The 20598-nt window shown below is 37.6% G+C and overlaps 1 protein-coding gene across 9 annotated transcripts in view; it reads left to right on the forward strand.

Moving 5' to 3' along the window:
* The window catches only part of FKTN (fukutin), a 56870-nt gene extending 36701 nt beyond the window's left edge, over positions 1 to 20169 (forward strand). For 8 of the 9 annotated variants that reach the window (XM_033122937.1, XM_033122938.1, XM_033122934.1 and 5 more), the window contains one exon: positions 14336 to 20169. In XM_033122937.1, coding sequence (XP_032978828.1) covers positions 14336 to 14549 — 214 coding nt within the window. In that variant the 3' untranslated portion in view covers positions 14550 to 20169. The remainder of the gene's footprint in view (positions 1 to 14335) is intronic. The other variant, XR_004424646.1, reaches the window with a different exon arrangement.
* Positions 20170 to 20598: the final 429 nt, after the last annotated feature.

Consider the following 20598-nt stretch of genomic DNA (forward strand, 5'->3'; position numbering starts at 1 on the left):
TCTCAGCTTGCCCATAGAACCCAGTTGTGTTGGTGAAGCGAGGACTACCTGTCAGGAAAGTCTGCAAGGAGGAAGTGTCCCTGGGCTTGTTAGTCCAAAGATTCATTGTGATGCAAAGCCCTTGAGACGTCAGAAAGACAAACCCAAAACAAGGAACACGAAAACCAAGCTCAGAGTCTGACCCAGAAAACTGATTTGCTGTTCGAGTTGTAGGAGCTTGATAATTTGGTGGGCATGGGTAAAAGTCAGGAAGGAGACAGTCGAGGTGAAGTGCTGTTTAAGTGAGGAATTTGGATTGATTGGGGCAGAGACCGTGAGTGCTAGGCAGGCACTATGTGCCTTCAGCATAGACCAGGGTTAGTCCTCAAAAGATGCTTGTTGGGCTGAACAGCAACCGTATTTTGTCAAATGTAAGATGATATAGATTGTAAGATGCACCCTTATTTTATGTGCTTCTAAGAAAGGAAAAACACTGCCAGTTATAATTGTAAGACACGTGATTCACAGATGAAAAAATTGGGGGGAGGGGGGCGTGTCTCAGAACTGAAGGAATGCAGTATGTTAGACTGGCATTTTAAACGTTTTTTTTTTTTTTTAATGGTGCCATAGTAAAACTCCTTCATGAGAAAAGACGAAAATGACATGGGAGTAACTATGCTCTCCTTTATTTATTTATTTTTTAAAGATATTACTGGGAAAGGGGAACAATGTGTATTTCTAGAACTTTATTGGGGAACAGTGTGGTTTTTCCCAGGACCCATCAGCTCCAAGTCAAGTTGTTGTCCTTCAGTCTTAGTTGTGGAGGGTGGAGCGCAGCTCCAAGTCCAGCCGCCGTTTTCCATGTTTAGTTCCCATGCGGGAATTGAACCGGCAACTCTGTTGCTGAGAGCTCGCGCTCTAACCAGCTGAGCCACCCAGCCGCCCTGTTCTCTCCTTTATGATGCAGTTGGTCTGTTCTCAGTTCTGAGAGTGAGAATGAATGGGAGAACGCAAAGAGCAGGGGCTTTGGAGTCAGGCAAACCGGAAAACCTCAGCTCCACCTACGTGTGGCCTCTAGCTTTTCCGAACATTAATCTCATCTATTAAATTGGGATAGTGCTACTTACTATGTGTCAGGCACTGTTATGAACATTTTACATGTATTAGCACACCTAACCCTCAAAACAACCTTAAGAGGTAGATACTCTGTGAGGCACTGAGAATTTAAGTAGTTTGTTCAAGATCACATAGCAGATGAGTGAAGGAGGCAGACCGCAGCCTGCCTCTAGAGTTCATACTTTGAACCACTTCTCCCCGCTGCCTCCCTAAAACACCTGACAATATGAGGCACTTACCATAATGCTTAGCATTTATTAAGTAAGTGGTGGTTATCACTGTTATTGTTATTTAATATTATTAATACTGAGAGTATTAATGTCATTACTGTCATTACTGTCGTTATGGTAGTTATGTAACCAGTCGCATAAATTTACCTCACCACCTTGCTGAGACTGGGGCTTCTGTCATTGACGACCTTTGAGCCATTGGGCATAGTGAGGAACGTTCTGTAACACAAGAGGAATTCCACACTCAGCCTGGTTTCTCCTGGGTACGCTGACATACCCTACTGGGATCGCTGAATCTTTATTTGAAGGCACGGTGTCTGTCTTCATGTATAGTTCAACTAGTTCTGGAGGTTTGAGAGTAATCCAAACCTTTTCCTCAAAGTCATGCAGTATCCCCAAATTGACATTGACCCCAGAGCATATTCTTGAAACTTTCATTTATTATAAAATATTGTTTTGCTCTCTAACAGCAAACACATTTATGTTGGGTAAGCTCTGATTATAAGACAGAAATTAATAAGTTAATGAATATATAATTTACACTGGTGAATGGGAGGTGTTTTTGATATTCACTTACAGTTCGTTTATTCAAAGTACGATAAAGATGCCAAATTCAATGTATCATTTAGAAGCTTTTTAAAAAACTATAAGGTAGTATACCATAGAAATTAAAGACACAGTCAGTCTGCTTGCTTTTGAATCCCAGCCCTACATTTTACTAGATTTATTACCTTGGGAAAGTTATTTAACCTCTCTGTGCCTAAGTTTCCTCAAATGTAAAATGGGAATAATAATAGAAATTGCTACAGAGAGTGGTGTTAAAGATCAAATGAGTTAATACACAAAAAGTGTTTTGAAGAGAATTAAGCATATCTTGAGTGCTAAGATAGGATTAGCTGCTATTATTAATACTACTAGTCGTAGTGGTGGTAAAGAAAACTATTCCTCTTCTTAGTCTTGTGAGAAATTTACAGATTAGGAACCTATCTGGTTATCTCAATATTAAACTGCCAGACCTACTCTTAGAGAATTCATATGAGAATGTCACCTTTTTATTTTTCTAAGAAAGATAATTTTTACAGCCAGTATGATAATCCTGTTTTTCTTAAATTTCCTTCCAAGGCTTGAGTTTCTTACTGACATGATCTGAAACCCACAAACCTCGAAAGAACTGTTCATTTCTAACCACTACATTTCTGGATCGAAAGAGCTGCTTTCATCCTGCTTTAAGTGCTCTTTATGGTAGCAGTGTTTGGGAAGTGTGAAGTGTTCTGATTATTTAAGAAGAGAAATGAGCAGTGCTAGAACTGTCTGGACAGATGGTGTGAGTCCCAGATTTTCTATCATGTTACCGTGACCTTAAAAGGCAGAGAAAAGAACAGGGGATGGCTGCGTAGTTTCTTTGGAAGATTCCCCCAACCATATGCCATTTTCATTCTTTTCAACACTATTTACTTAAAGGAGCTGAAGTATTTTCACCACTACTATTCCTAGAAGGAAAAAGAAAGAAACCACAACCTTTAAAGTCAGTCTAAGGTTCTTTCTATCTTTATAAATATTCTACTTTTTATTCATGTATAGTTAATTCTGAGAAAAGCTTAATAATATAGAATGCTTACCATTTTTTTTAAAAGGTTGCAAAGGAACTCAGGAAGGAAGAAAGAAGTTCTCTCTTTCAAAACTTTATGCCTTCAGAATGATGTTTCTGGTTCTCAGATTTAATAATTATAGTAACAGCAGTAATAAAGATATAGCTACCAGGGTATCTGCTAGATATCAGGCACTTTGTATTTATAATCTCAGATAATCCTCAGATTATCCTGTGGGTTAGGTGTTCTTACTCCCAGTTAGATATGAGGAAACTAAAGTTCAGAGAAATGAAGTAACTCACTCAAAGTCATCTTACCATTAATGGCAGGGCCAAGATTTAACTCCAGACCTGTTTAGAGTCTTAAGCCTAAGTGCTTTCTTCTAAGAGTTAATAGATTAAATGAATTAATAATATGCATTTAGAGCAGTACCTGGCACCTAGTAAATACTACTATATAGGTGTTAGCTACTGCTGCTACTATCATTACTATTTATTATTTCTATTGCTGTGTAGCTCTGGCACAAAGCATAGCACCTTCATACAGTGCTAACTTGGATTAGTTATTCTCTGGGCAAGCATTTTATTTCCAGATCTCATATTCATTCCATCCTTAGTTCTCAGTCCGTCACTCCTTTTCCTAAATTCCCTCTTTTACCTCAAATCTAAATCCCGTTCTTATATATTGTCTGGATTTTTTATATTTATTTTTCTTCTGCAGAGTCCCAATCACCAGTGATAAAAAGTGGTGAATATAGTAACTATGCCTCCAGGATGTGAAGTTTCTTTTCCACAGCTTCACAGTTCCTATAGATGCTGCCCATATTTCTTGGGGTTATTTCTTTCCTTCCCCATTGAATCAACTGATATAAGTAGAGGCCAAAAGTTTGAGAGGTAATACTAATGTTAATAATAAAAATGAACTTTTATTGAGTATTTACTATGTACCAAGCTTTTATTTGCATCATCTTACTTAACCCTCACAACAAGTTTATAAGGGAGATTTTTATCATTGTCACCTTCATTTTGTGGATGAGGAAATTAAGACAGAGCTAAGACTCAGACCTAGGACCATATCACTTCAGAGCCCATGTTCTCATCCATATACAGTGTTATTGTCACCACAAGCTCTGTCATATTGTTAATGAGCAGGTCCTTGAAAAAATTTGTTTCTTTTAACATCATTTTGTTATAACATTGATGAAATGCTGTGGGAACATAACTCTTGTTTGTATCAATTAGCCTATGGTAAAATTGGTTCCTTTAGACATCGTTTTGCTTGAAGTCGGCAGAACATACCAACAGCGTTAAACGAGGACTTACTGTACTCCCTCCAGTGACGGACCACATATACAATGGTGGTCCCGTGAGATTATAACGGAGCTGAAAAATTCTTATTGCCTAGTGACTCATAGCTGTCTTAACGTTGTAGTACCATGCATCACTCAGGTGTTTGTGGTGATGCTGGTGTAAACAAACGCGCACTGCCAGTCGTGTGAAAGTACAGCACAGACAATTATATACAGTGCATAGTATTTGATAATGATAATAAATGACTATGTTACTGGCTTATGTGCTTACTATACTATACTTTTTCTTGTTACTTTAGAGTGTACTTTTTCTACTTATTTATTAAAAAAAAAAAAGGTTACTGTAGAACAGCATGCCGTGTTGTGCCGGCAGCAGCCTCCTACATCTCATGTTTACCGGGTCTCTTGATTGCATCATTTTCTCTGTGCTTGACTTAATCTCTTGCTGTTTTGTACAGTAACATGCTACACAGGCTTGTAGCCTAAGAGCAATAAGCTGTACCTTACAGTCTAGGGATGTAGTAGGCTATACCATCTACGTTTGCGTAAGTACAATCTGTGATGTTCGCAGTGATGAAATCACCTAACGACACATTTCTCAGAATGTCTCACCATCAGTAAGCAGCACATGACTGTATATGTCACGTATAGTTGAGATACCAAATCAACTCTATCTAAAAGCAACGGCAAGGAAGTGTGGCTTAACAATAGAGAAATTTGTTAGGTAGACTTAGGAGGAATACAGAGAAAGGCCTAATAATACATCTACTTTATTATTTTTTCTATTTAGATTGTTCTGTTATTATTAAGAAAATTCTGTGAGCATCTTTGTACATGAAGTAAACACTTTATTAGGGATTGTTTTCCTGAATAGAGTCCTAGAAGTAGAGTTATTATTATTGTTTGATTGTGCTCTTTGAGAAATAGAGGGGTACATGGGCAATGTTCTAATACCAGTAAAAGTATAACATTTTGTTCCTCAGTGTTTTGTTTTTCCTTTGACTCCTTAAGGCTCTTAGTAGCTGTACAGGCCTCCTCAATCTTCCTTGTCAGCATGTTTTATTCTACCTGCCTTTTTTTCCCCTCATTTTTTTAAGTAAACTTTTTATTTTGTGGTAATTTGGGGTTTACTGAAAAGTTACAAAGATAATATAGAGTTTCTGTATACTAGTCACCCAGTTTCCCTAATGTTAACATATCGTTACCATGGTTCTTTTGTCAAAACTAATTAACCAACATTGGTGTGTTACAATTAAATAAACTCCAGACTTTATCTGTATTTCACCAGTTTTTCCACGAATGTCCTTTTTTTGTTCCAGGATCTAATCCAAGATACCACATTGCATTTAGACACTCAGCCTTCTGAATCTTGATTTTAGTCCAAGATTTTAAGCATCTCACTAGTGGTACCAGATTATTATACATCATCACGTGTCCCAGTTCTTGCAAGGACATTGAGTTGACTCCATTTTGATCGCACCTCGGTACCTCTAACTGGAAATAATCTCCACTTCCTCTGAATTTCCATAGATTTTCCCCCCTTTACCTCTGTCATGCTTTATTTGGGTATTATTGCCAATTTGTCTGTCCTGAATTGTAGATAGAATCAAACTTGATAAATCTGTCTAGCTGAGTGAGACCCAAGCCATACTTGAAACTAAAATCAGGTCCTCTTAAGTGCAGTCTACAGCGTTTTGTGAAGGTGCTAGGGTGACATCAGGTTGATGACTTGATCCAACCTAGCTCCTTTGGAGAACCAAAGCAGTAAAGTTAAGTCACCCCAGTTGTTTTCAGTCACTCGGCTTCAAAAGACGTTAAGGACTAGAGTTAGTTGTTGAATCCCCATTCGTAAGTTCTCTCAGCTTCACAGATACTATGCTTCTGTAGTTCTAGCTCTCAGAAAAACACATTTTTTTTTTTAGTACTTACAGCTGTGAAGCTAAAAAGGCAAATTTGAATAATTTCTTTGAGTATATTTGAAACATTGTCTTTTCTAAAAATGATCTCACAGATGATACCACATCTCAGTTTATGCCTTCATATTTTACAACATAGAGATTGTGACTTAGGTTTCTCCAAAGGTTTCTCCAAACCTTTACTGTGTAGGAGGGGCAAAACTGAGTCATTGAGGGAAGAGCTTTGAATGCATGTTATGTGGTAATTGTATACTTATACAATATACAGAAGTGGCAATTATTTATATAGTAAGCTTCGTTTATTTGGTTTTTTAAGGGATTACCTCAGAATGAATAAATACCAGATCTTATTATATATTTATGTGAAATAAATTATATTTTTAAGACTGCCATAACTTTGCTTGAACATAATTGCATAAAATATTCTATAAGGTAGTATTTGGGGAGATACAAGAACATATTTTCATGATAAGACTTGTACACAAATGTTTTTAGCAGTCTTATTCATGGTAGCCAAAAAATGGAAACAACTCAAATGCACATCTTATGGTGACCAGATAAACAAATTATGGAATGTTCAAACAGTGGACTAGTACTCAGCAATAGAGAGAAACGAACTACATGGAGGAATTTCCGAAACAGGCTAAGTGGAAGAAGTCAGATAGGAAGAGCACATACGATGTAATTGCATTTATTTCAAGTTGTGGAATAGGCAAAACCAATCACGAATGTAACAATGTAAGTAAAGGCCGGGGCTGGAGTGGATTGACTGCCAGAGAGCATGGGGAACTTTGGGAAGCAAGGTGGTAGAAATGTTCTCTATCCTGATTGTTGTAGTGGTTACAAGGTACATGTATTTGTCAAAACTTAAAATGGGTACATTCCATTATATGTAAATCACACCTCAAAAAAGTTAATTTAAAAGGTTAAAAAACAAAAATATTTTATGACTTAGAAAACCAACGCTCAGAGAAAAGAGCCCAAGATTACAAGTTGAAACAGGGATACCTGGGTCCCGAAGCCATGAATTTGATCGAGGCAGACCTAATTACAGTGATAAACCTTGAGCCTTTTGTATTTTATTGGACAAACGGGGTAATCTTAAATCTAAAAGAAGCCTTGTGTATTTAGTATCTAATTTGAAATCATAATTTAACCTCCTTTTCCCCTTGTCTATTGTTCAAAGAGAAATCCGATAAAAATTGTGTAAGAGAAAGCAAGCACAGCTGGAGTCTGGTTGGTTGGTGATGAGCTGTACGAGGAGATCTAGTTTTTTGGAAGTTATGCACTAGAAATAAAAATGTCCTGAGGCTCTGTCCTCTGTCCTTAAAAGTTTTGTGCAGGCTTTAAATGGATAGTTTTTGATATGGTTGTTCTGCATGTGCATTCAGGTGTTAAATGATAACTATTCATGCAAGCTTTAATTTGTCTACTCACTGATGATACAGATTTCTTCTTGTTTCTCCTGTGGTACAGATAAACCACTCATTCTGTCCTATGGAGATTGCATGGCAGAGCTTAAAAGTCAGTAGGATAGACGGAACCACTCAATTTACAGTGGAAGTTAGCGGGAAAATGAGGGTCAATGGATAGAATTTTACTTTATAAAAGCTGTATATGCTATATGTATAGATTATATGTTAGAAGTTTGGGATAGGAGTGGCATATGAGATCAGTAAAGACCTCAGAGAGACTCCATCCTAACCTAGGTTCTAAAAAGTATGTAAAGCCGTTCCTCTTTTACCCATTTAGCTTTTGAATAATTGGTGGTGGAAATGGGAAAGGTTTAATGGAAGAGACAGTTAAAAAAAAAAATACTAGTTAGCTAGCATACTGTAACTTTGGTTTTCAAGAGTTGATTCTAATTCCTAGAAAACTATTCATGGGCAGAATTGTTGGTGATGACTAATAATTAATGTGGCACAGTAATTGCTCACTTTGTCACATTCCTTTGCTTGAAACACAGATAACAGAGGAATATGTCTAAAGACATAGCTAAGCTAAAAGAAACTGGAGTAAATGACGAAGAAGCAGTATTTAAAGCGAATTTCCAAATTTAGGACAGACAAGCAGGATAAATAATAAATCTATATGTAGATACTTCTTAAGGAAACTATACTATCAAAACCAAAAAAGTTTACAAGCTACCTGAGAAAATAAATTGCTCAAAAAGGAACAGCAAATATACCTCAGCAACAATAGAGACCAGAAGATAATGCAGTAACATCTTCCAAAAGCTGAGGAGGAATAACTGTCAATTTGGAATGTTACGTACAGTTAAAACTAATAGTCAAGACTGAGGTCAAGATAAAGACATTTACATGTATACGAAGACTGTGAAAGTTTATGCTCACAGAGCCACACTTAAAGGCCTATTAAAGAACCCAGAAGGAAGACATGATATGTATGAAATAATGTTGAACACAAAATTGGATAAAATGTGTCAGTAAATTTGTTGGCAATTGCTTGTTTAAAAAAAAAATACAGATGTTAAAAATAAGTTGAAGGAGGTGATTTGCCAAGTGTTCAAGAGTAAAGTATACTAAATTACATGTTTATAAAACAGCATGGAAATTCTGCTTACATTTAGTCTTTATAAGTAAATGTTGCAGTGAAGTATGTATGTTAAAAAATAAACAGTAATTATTACAGACAGTAACTACTAGTAGATAGAAATATTGAAAACATCCAGACAAGCAGAATGAAAGAGAATTTATAAACCTTTATTAATCCAAATGTAGGCAATGTGGGTCAAAGAAAAAGCTTGATAAACTGAAAACATGTAAAAATAATCATATAACGACAACAGTCAGCATTGTTATAGCACTTACTATGTATGCGTTAAATACTACTTAGCACTTTACATATATTTATTCATTCTATACTAACATCTCTCTGAGGTAGTATTAGTATCCTTATTTTATAAAGGAGGAAGTTAAGACACAAAAAGATTGACCAAGGTCACACAATTAATAACTGGTGAAGCCAGGAGTTGAGCCCAGGCAGTCTGGCTCTAGAGTTCAAAACACATCCAGATACATAATTTATTACAATAAATGTTAATAAATTAAGCTAACCTGTAAAAAGACATAGTTTATCAAACGGGATAGAAAAACAAAATTTAGTTATAATGCTTGGCAAGAGGCACACCTAAAACAAAATCACACAAAGGTTGAAAATTATAGGGATGGAAAAAATATACCCTGGTATTATTAACCAAAGAAAACTGGTACTATATTTAATTTTAGTATCAGACAAAATAGAATTTTAGGGGGGGGAACATTAAAGGATGAAAAGGCCCACTATACAATTTTACAAAGAAACAGCTCACTAAGAAGAAAGAATATTCTCAGTATGACTCAATATGAGCTTGTAGGACAATATGGCCTTTAAATATATTAATCAAAAATGGATGAAATTCTAATGAATATTTGACATGTTCACAGTTATGGTAGGAGATTTTCATACACTTTTTAAAACTGCTGATTGAAACAAAGAAGAAATTAGTAAAATTGTTGAAGATATGAACAAAATTAACAGGCTTGATTGACTTGATATTTATAAAAGTCTTCACCCAACAAATGGTGAATATCCTCTCTTATGTGCTATAAATAGAGCATTTACAGAAGTTTTATGTAGAAGGTTTATGTACTACATCATAAAGGCAACCTTAGTAAATTTCAAAGATTAATAAAAATTGTGTGTGTGTGTGTGTGTGTGTGTGTGTGTAAAATTCTCCACATTAACAGATTAAAGGGGGAAAAACTTACATGATTATGTCAATACATGGAATACTCATAGTATGGCCACAATGGAATTGAATTTGAAAACAATTAAAAGATATCTTGAAAATGTGTGGAAACTTTAAAATGCCCTCGCTAATAACTAATGAATTTATAAAGGAAATCATGAGTGAGAATTATAAAATTTTTAGGACTCAAAGATAATGAATGTACTACATGTCAAAACTTGTAGAATGCAGTTAAAAGGATAAAGGTAAAGTGAAGGAAGGAAACCAAGAGAAGAAATTAATGAAATGAAACCAGTACCAAAGATCAACAAATCCAAATGCTGGTTTTTAAAAAATGAAAACTAGTGAACAGACATTTAGCAATATTGATCAAGAAAAACAGTAAAATTAAAAATAATATTCAATATTCAAACCCAGGATGTTGACTCTTAACCATGTTACACTGATTCTCTCAAAAGTGAAAGCTACAGACCACCTTCAGTCAATAAATGTAATTAGATGAAATGTGAACATGACAAAATTTTCTGGAAAAAACATGTATCAAAATCAACTCAAGAAATTCTAGATAATCTATACTCATTAGAGAAATTGAATTAGTAACCAAAAATACTCCTTTCCCCTTCTTTTCCCTACCAAAAGACGTAGAAAGTTTTACCATGCCTTCACAGATTATTCCCTGTATTATATAGCCTATGTTGGAAAACAGAAAAAAAAAAAAAACTGCTTCAAGCAACTCATTTTATGAGACTGATAGCAATATAGGACTTGGACAGTACCCAAAAAAATTTTTTAAGGGAAATTAGTCTCAGCACAGATAAAAATATCCTAAGTGAGTGAAACAAATGATTAGAATTTTGGAGTGTGTATATATTAGTATAATTCTCAACATTAAAGGATTAAAATTTTAAAGGGATTTTAAACTATGTGATTGTTTCCGTAGATGACATTAAAAACTTCTGGTAAATTTCCTAATTAATCAAAAAGGAAAAAGTGGGTGTTTTAGTAAACTTGGAATAAAATGGATCTGGAATTTCTTTAACCTGATAAAGGGACTATACCAAAAACCTACATTGAGAAATCACATTTAATAATAAAATTTTAGAAGCCTTTCTATTAAAATCAGAAGAAAAAGACGTAAGAATGGTTGCTGTTTCTGTTTCGATAAAGCAGTATATTAGAGGGCTTAGGCACTGGACTAACAAAAGAACAAGAAATTAAGAGTTAGAAGAAGAGACAAAATTGGTAATGAGAATAAACCATTTATGTTGTCTTGTAGGAAATTCTTGTTTTGAAAAAAGGCTCTACTGTTCCAACTTCAGAATTTAATGTAAACTTAGGTTTAAAAATGTCAGCGTCAGTTGTAATTGGTTAGCTCACTTAGCCGAGCTAACTAGTAATAATAAAAACAGTGTTTTTCACAAATTGTGTTTATAGGTTGTATAATTACACTGATGAAATTACTTTATCCAACCACCAATAAGTAGTTTTACAGATTTTAAGCATCTCTGAGAGGGGAGAAAAATGGTCTACTCCAGCTAACTCTTAATTCTAAGTACTGTTTTATGCAAAAATAAAATGAAGTACAAAATGGTATGAAATCGAAAATGAATGAGGGGAATTTTTGTGTGTGTGATAAGATCCCTTGAATTTATATCCTGATATAGGGTTGCTTAGTCTGAATTTAAATCTTTTCACATTTTTGACTCTATCAGAGCTTTAAAGTACAAACTGCTTAGCTGAACTGAACCTTAGCTTTACATTACACACCCATGGCATATTATTGGTCATTGTTTATTGGTAACCTGAACAGAGTACATGGTGTGTGCTGTTCTGTGTCCCTCACCCCTCTTTCCTTCTCCACAATCCCATTTTACAGTCAGTTTTCACATTTTATGGTTTGTTTATGTTTGCTGGAATTTTCTTTTGGCCGAATGGATTGAAAATTATGTGGTGAAAAGAAGACCACAAAATGTTTAGGGATGTTTCTATTTAGGAACAAAAATTAACATTTGAATTAAATTGTCTTTGAGTTCTTTTAATATTGTTTATTATTTTAAATGTTTTGGTTTTGTTCATAAATCTTTTGTTGTTCAAAACATTGCTTTTGTAAAATGGGCAGTATCCTTATTTAACTTCTATCCTGGACCTATGATTTGTCTTTCTTTCACCTCTTTGATGAGACTGTAGAGGCTTATATTTAAGAGAGAAATTTCCTGGCCTGTGTTACTAGATAGACCGTGGTTTTTGCCTCATTTCAACTTCAGTGTGTCAACTTGATAGGATGGGACAGGTGGACATTCTGCTGACCAGCATTTGATGGGGGAGGGTGGAGGCTGGTGATGGATGGATATGTCTGATGACAAAATAAGCCATTCCATGAATCTGAGTGTGCAGAGTAAAAGTGGGACCAGCAGATGGTGGAGCTATGCCGTATCTGATTTCTTCCTCAGCTATGAGATTTGCTGTGGCTGACTTTTCACAGAAGCCAGCTGGGATTGTCTATTAACTGCCAGCACCTATTGGTTTGGGGAGAAGGGACTTGTTGCTTTCTTTAGAATTTGTTCAGCCTCTCATTTTCATGTATGGCTTTATGTTCATCTGGTGGTAAAACATGATATTCAAAAGCAGAATGTATGAAAAGTGACCTTCCCTTGGAGAACATCCCAGTTAGAGCTCATTTGCACAATATGATTACACTTTGACATATGGCTTTTTTCCCCTGTGCCTTTTTTTTTCTTTAATCCTCTGATATTTTGAATTTCTGTGATCTCTGCTATTGGCACTTCAAATCTCTTTCCTAAAAGTTCTTCCCATGTTGTGAAGAGAAGGAACATTTTTCAGAAAACACCAACACAGGATATCAGAAAAGCTTAAAATCTCACAAAGCTTATAGTTTGAACTTCCCTTTGTAATATACAAAATTTCACTTACTGATCCAGTGTACTTTTAAGAAACGTTTTGGTTTAATGTCAGAACCTTACCTACTAATTGAGAAAGTTCTGCTATAGATAGATTAAAATTCATTATAACCGATACTCCTTCTGCTGGCTTAGAGATGGTCTTTAGCGTTTTAAATGAAAGGAAGAAGGGCAGAAGCAACAGGTGGGTTCAGGTGAGGGATGCAAGCCTGAAAATGCATTTTGAGGTCAGGCTGGCTATATAGTCTGGGGAAGTCCAGGTTGTGAAAGAAAAGAAGATTCACCTTACATGTGTGCTGTTTATTTTAGTGTTCTTTAGTTAAATTCTTTGAGCAGCAGCTTGAATGTGATGAGGATTTAATGATATGTAAACTATTTTTAAAAAGAACTTCTGGGGCTGAGAGCAGAGATTTTAAAAGTGTAGATGGTAAAGGAAAAGGCAGAGCAGGAAGAAGGTGGTTGTTGAAGTACAGTGCATCGAAACATTGGGTGTGTGTTCCTGCATTTGAGGAGGGGGTCGGGTGTGCAGCTTTACTTAAAAAGCCAAGGTAATGGGTCCTACCTACCATGTTCACGTATTGTGGTATGAAATTCTCACTAGAGTACGAGGGAGGAATTTCTGGGAGTTAGAGAAATACCCTGGCGGACCCTGGCAGTTTCTCCTCAAGCTATCTAAGCTGAGTAGGTTATCAAGCCACCTGGGACCACAGTGAAACCTAGGGCACAGAAATTAACATGACCTATTACAAAGGCACAAGCATTTGTGATGCCCTTGTTGGAGAATGTCACATTGCCAGGATTGATTCAGGTTCCCTGGCTGACTAGGAGAGTTTCGTTTCCTTTGTCACTGCTGCTGCACGTGCCTCCCTCCATGTACTAAGAATTGCACGTATTAGAAATGTAGTCAATATTTATATGCTTGTTGGTTCACCCAAGGAATGGCCACAGCCAAATCCAAGTGCTGTCCCCAGGATTCTCCAAACTCTGTCATTTTCCTCCCTCTTTTGGTAGCGTTTTGCTTTGACTTCATTCTCAGACAGGCTCTCTCGGCTAATAGCAAAAATAGCCACCAGCAGTGCTCAGCTTCTATCCTAGCAGCTTAGAAATCTCAGCAAAAAAAAAGATACCTCTTCCCCCCTCCGCACCCCCGTCGTTCCAACATAAATGTCTAAGCTGACTTTCATTTGCCCAATTTGTGTGCACTGCCATCCCTGACCCAGTCACTAAAATTTCCTGGTTAGTCCTGGGTCTGTTCTACCCATCTCTGGAACCTAGGAGTGGGTTAACCCTCCTGAATCACAGGGACTGGGAATAGAGGAGGGAAATGGGGGTGCTGTTAACATTAGAAGAAGAAAGGGGTGCCGGGCAATTGGAAACAATAAAATGTCCACATTATCTCGCCTCAAATCTATTTAATGGGAGGGGACTGTCTTTCAGCCAGGAGTTCACCAACAGCTGGGTTCCTTGGCTGACATGTCCGGTGTTGAAGCCTAACTCCTCTCCACATTGCCTCCTCCTCTGCCACAGATACCTGTTTCCCAAGTTCACGCTGTGCTGGACTGAGTTTGTAGACATGAAGGTTCATGTGCCCTGTGAAACCATCGAGTACATTGAAGCCAACTATGGTAAGACCTGGAGGACTCCCGTGAAGACGTGGGACTGGAAACGCTCTCCCCCCAACGTGCAGCCCAATGGGATCTGGCCTGTTTCGGAGTGGGATGAGGTTATCCAGTTATACTGAGACAGTAGGTTGGAACAGTAGAATTCCCCTCCTGAAAAACAGACGGATAACTATTTGAAAAGATGTATGTCTATTTGTCAAACATAAGTAGGAGCCAAAGAAAAATGACAAGTTTGAAGACACAGAAAGAGTCCTAACTCCTGAACTGTCTGATTTAATTCTCTCCCTTTACATTTATTCAGGAGTCTCCATGTGCCAGGTACAGTTGCTAGTTGAGAGTGGCGAGCAGAGATGAATGAGACAGATACTTGCCTCTTTCCTTGCTTTGCTTCCCTTTGGCAAGCACCGCAATTTTCCTTTGAGGGAAACACCTTCACCCTTTGAAGAGCTCGTATAGAATCTGATGTGTTCTGTAAGGGCTTTCAAAATGTTAGTGTTTGGAATAGAAGATGGGCTAACCAGGCGAAATTAAGTTCGGATATACTAGTTGAAAAGAATAACTGTTCCTGTTCTCAGCACTTAAGCTTGTACATTAGTGCTACTTTTAAGGTGTGGAGTCTGCGTTGATACGCAGGTGATCAAACTTTAGGTGGTATTACGCAATGATGCTAGCAGATTCCTTTCATTTGCACCGTGACGTGGACTTGATTTAGAGCATCATCCTATAAGAGAATGAGAGCTTGTTTCTGGCCTTGTCAAGGAGACCTAAATGTCCTTATACTTTCTATTTTTATGTTTGAAGTGAATAGAAACCTTATGTTTGTGTGACGCTTAAATTGCCGGCCATTGTGAGCATATTTTCCCTGACTTTTGATAGTTCTTGTTGACAAATCATTCAAGTGAAACCAGGCCCACAGACATGATTTTGAACGGGTTGTCATTTCATAAAACTTACTTTCCTTGTTTCATTCTCACCCATCTGTTGAGTAAAAATATGAGCTACTCATGGATATTTAATGTTTTCTGATTTATAATCCTTGCCCTCCCTATTTTAATGTTAACACTAACATATTAATAGAAATACCTCTGATTTTTCTAAATGTACTCTTCAGTGTATTCATTCATTAATTACAGCTCCCCATCTTTCATTTATGGGCCTATAAACCAGTTTAAATGGTATGTAAGCCTACCTGTTCCATTTTGTCTTCCAATACTACAGCAAGTCTTCAGAATGAAGATGAATGGCAACCCTGGCAACTGCGCCCCACCCACCCTCATTCTGTTAGTAAAGTTGGCATCTGTTCTTGTTCTACCTGTTGAATATCACTGGGGCAAGAACTCAGACTTCCCTACTTTATCAAGTATAACACATTCTGAAACCCTCCATTTTCCTTTTTCCCCACAATACACATCCCTGAGTGGGCTGGGATGGCCTGTCTCCCCCATCTCTTCATGAATCACTTTAATTATGTATTCCAAGTGAAAAGTAAAGGGATATATAGGCACACTAAGCACTTCTCTCTCTTTTTCTCTTTTTCTCTCTTTCTGTGTGTCTCTGTGTGTCTCTGTCTCTCTCTCTTTCTCTCTCTCTCAAAGGAATCTAAATGTTACATTTTTTCTAGACTGTTTAGGACTACTTCTGGAACAGATTGGCAGATTTTCCTCCAAGACTAGAGAATAACAGGAGTGTCACAAATGGAAACCAGGAGGTCTGAGGAAATGGGCTGACAGAGTTTTCTTAAAACAAAGTTAGGGTAGTATGGTGATTATCAGAGGGGGAGGGGTGTGGGGAAGATGAAGAGGGTAAAGGGGGTCAAATATATAGTGATGGAAGACTTTGGATGGTGAGCACACAATCGAACATACAGATGTTGTATTATAAAATTGTATACCTGAAACATATAATATTATTAACCAGTTACTCCAATAAATTTAATTTGAAAAAAAAAAACAGTTGGGGAAAGTAACTTACAGCCACTCCACTCCAAATTTTAAATACAATGAAAACTTTTTTTGATAAATGATAACCAATGACCTTCCTCTCCTCGGGTAAACTTTCAATGCCATAATCATTGGGTCTTTTCATAAGTAACGTAATTGGGTTTTCAGGGACCTTTATGGATCACCAGGAAATTTGTCCCCAAATGACAAGCCATGGTAATTACCTTTCTCTTTGATAGAAAATCAGCCCGTGGAAATCATACCCAAATTCTAAATAGCTGGCCCTAATTTTATTTTTCATGGTTGAAAAAATATAACAGATAATGTAATAACAGTGTTCCTGGGCAAAATCCACCATGCTTAGTGAGGACCGTTGGCTTGTACACAGCATTTAGAAGTGTGTACACACCATTTCTAATTGGGACTCCCACTGTTTGCTAGGGGTCTTACTCATCCCTGGTTAGCTTGTTTCTCTTTTATCTGTCCCTGGAACCCAAGGTCTTGAAGTGTTCAAAATCTAAGATGGCTTGACCCCATCCTGCCCTACAGAGGTTCTACATCCCGCAGGAATTCCTTTCTCGACTGTCTTCTGGTGTCACAGGCTTCAGCTCTTTGGGTCCTGCCCTAACTTTTGGGGAATGAAAGCTTTCCTCCAGACTCTGAAGTCCGAGCTCGTCTCTCGTACACATTCAGCCGTATTTCAGCCTGTGCTGCCGCACAGTTGAATTCTGCTGAGTGTCCGGAGACCTGGGGGCAGGTAGGTCTACCATCAGCACCTCATCAGGTCATTTTTCTTTCCTCACCTGAATATTCCAACAATAATTCTCCCAATCCGAACACTTGTAGGTCCAGTTTGCCTGGATTACTAGGAGAAAACCTCTCACATTAAGATTGGCAGGATTTGCAACTGGTGGGCACTCAGTCCTTCTCTAAGCAGGGAGCACTTAGTCTTCTCTCCTCTCCTGCAGCTACTGACGTCCGGCCCTGGAATAAAACTGCGGTTCCCAAAGTTGAGCATCCCTAAGAAGCCCAGCAGTGGGATAGCAGGCTCCAACCTTGATTCCTTAGCTAGAAACCCCAAAAAATGACCACTAGATGGCAGAATGTCTGCCACCGTCCCCCCAGAAAATTACCTTGCTCTTGAATCTTAAAAGCTAGAGGGGCTTCACTGCCACGTTCATTCTAACACTCTTATTTTATAGCTAAAAAGATAGGCCCAGAAAGGAGTGATTTGAGCAAGAAAGAACTGAGGCTAAAACTCAGGAATGCCATGACCTCTGGCCCCGGGCCTGTTTCCCTGCATCGCAGCACAGCGTCTTAACCCTGCTTTAGATGCTTGACCAGGAAGCATCCAGTGCCTCAGTTGGATTATGTTTCAGGGTATTGCTGCTATTCCCCACTGACTATCTTCCTGGCAGATGGAGAGCGTCAGGTGACAAAAGGGTCAAGGAGGAGGGTTTCTTTCTTGTCCAGAATTCTTAGTCTGTCTTTTACCTTTATCTGAAAAATGCCTTAGCTTCGCAAGGTGAAATAGTCTATGTCTAGGGACATCAGCCTTAGGTCATGTCATTCTTACTATCCCGGAGTACCTGATTTTCAAGATGCTGCATTACTCCTCTACTTCCGCAGTAAACATTAGCGCCAATCTGCTAAGTTTCCATTTCTGAAGAGTCCCTCCTCTTCCTCTTTATTGACATTCTCTTATGGGTACAAGTAGCTGAAAACAGACTGTGCTCATTCCTTTTTTCCTTTGCGACCCCAAACCATTGTTTCTAGTCTTACACAGCTGTCACACTTCGAATGACACATGGGACAGAGAGGTGAGAGACGTTACATGGGAAAGCAGGGGGTTATCGATTGGGGACCACAGCAGCATCTGGGAAACAGACTTGTAATGAATTTCCTACATCCCAGCCAAAAGCCTCACCCAGTGTCACAAGCTGAAGGCTGCAAATGTTTCTAAGTCTCCCCCTAGTTTCACCTTTTGCAAAATGAACAGTTCTTTTTTCCTCAGTGTTATAAATCCCCCGGGGAAATTTCCCCTCAAAATCTAGTCAGGGAAAGTGCCACATTTCCACCTTGTAACACATAATCATCATTTGAAACAGCTTTAAAGCATGGAAAAACTCCAGTTCTTGGCCAGTCAAAAGAATTTCTCTGAAGAAATATCCCGCAGCTATTTCTTTTTCCTCCTCCTCTTTCTCTGTCGTTAAGCCTGGGTTAGGTAAGCGGTCACATCTCACTAAGGGAAGGCAGCGTGTGGGCATAAAAAACCATAAACTTCTGAATTAGGCCTGAATTTAGATCCAAGCTTCATCATATGGGATTTGTGGTACGGGACCTCTCAGCCTTAATTTTCTTGAGTGATTTGGGGAAATGGTACGTACTTCTAAGGGCTTTTAGTTAGGATTAAGTGAAATACAAAGTGCTGAGGATCAGACCCACACATAAGTACGTACTCAAAACATATTCTGTTTTCTACTCCCAAGTCCTTTTCTAATTATTCTTCAAATGGGATTTTAAAAACTGTGGTTCAGGGCACAGTTCTTACTCAGAAAGCTGCATGACTGAATCTGCTTAGAAAAAAAAACATTTTTTTTTCATCGTATCAAGGTATGAAAGGGCAAATTGGATGGTTTGTGAATTCAGAGACTTAACCAAGTTGCCTCCTTATCTAAATAGAACTTGTATTTTCATTGTATTGGTCAAGCTGTTGTCTCCAGAATCTTCTTATCCTATCCCATATGTTACCTAGTTCTTGGTTCCAAGCAGTTCATTCTCTGTACTTCCCTAGGTTTGGTGCGTGCTCTGGGCGTTTTTTCAGTATTCTACCTTTTTATAGAGGTAAACCCTCCCTCCTCATTAGTAAATCTCTGCCCCGCCAAAAGCAGATGTAAGTCATGATATGAGAGGAAAAGAATTTAGAATACTTAATTTCATTTAGTTGTCTGTGCTGAATGCCTATATCAGTATTAATAAAGGATAATTAAAAGTACTCATTTCCATTCCATCTACTTCCCCCACATCTGTTCCTCTGTCTCAACGAGGCAAGAATCAACAGGGTATGTGATGCTATTTTCAACTGCTCTGCATCAGACTAAAATTCTGTTAGGTTGGTGCAAAAGTAATTGCAGTTTAAAAGGTTTAAAACTGCAAAAACTGCAATTACTTTTGCACCAACATAATAATTATAGGGCATAAGTAAAACAGCTAATACAGTGGTGTTAGCTTTTGAACAGGACCAGTGCTGAAGTAGGCACGTATAAATTTTTCTAATGAGAAATCTCTGCTTCTATAGTCTCAGAACTTCTAGCTTAGAATGCCCCCCTTGCTATCCTCCAACCCACCCAACCCAATGCAGAGATCATACAGGAACACATTAACCAGCCAAGCAGCTATATATTTATGATCAGCTCTCACAGCGGAGTTGAGAGGGAGTATTAGGAGAATTCGAAGTACTGTATTTTGTTCTATAAAACAATTATACTGTCTCATGCATCATTTCCTTAAAAAATTATAAGACTTTACAGCATTCTGATGACTCATTTACAGCATGGGAAACATTTCATGTGTTTGTTCAATGAAAATGATATGTAGGTATTTGTGTGTCCGTTCCACTTCATAACCAGGAAAACATGCATGTGATTTTCTAAACAAACTGTTATTTTAAACATGAGTAAATTTTAGTGTATGCTTACCAGTTTACTTGGTTTTATCTTCGGGTACAAATAGTTTGTGGTACTACTGAAAATACCTGTAATATTATTACTTTGATCAGAATTTGTAATATATAATCCAGTTTGTGATGATGAATAAAATTTTTCTAATCTCTTGAGATACTTTGTGTTTATTTTCGAAGTTTGCAGTAGAAATAACAGCCACTAACATTTATAAGCAATCTGGTAAAATAGTAATCTTGTCACTGGTACAATAATTCTAAAATTCAAGTCTGTAAATCCAAGAGTTGTCAGTGATAAAGCTTGCCGGTCACAGACCATCAGGAAGACACCTATAATCAAAGAAAGTTAGGTTTATTAGCTTGTTGCAGCAAGAGAGGACACCCACCATGGGGAACTATAATATTTTCAAGAAGAAAGAAATAGAAACGGCTTTTATAGGATTTGAATTAGAGTCAGAATTGTGAAGAGTAGCTGCAGTAGAGTGGAAATAACACAGGCTATGAAGTGAAAAGTCCTAGACTGCCGAATCCAACAATGTCTAAAAAAGA

The sequence above is a fragment of the Rhinolophus ferrumequinum genome, chromosome 12 (genome assembly GCF_004115265.2).
Source record: "Rhinolophus ferrumequinum isolate MPI-CBG mRhiFer1 chromosome 12, mRhiFer1_v1.p, whole genome shotgun sequence".
NCBI lineage: Eukaryota > Metazoa > Chordata > Mammalia > Chiroptera > Rhinolophidae > Rhinolophus > Rhinolophus ferrumequinum.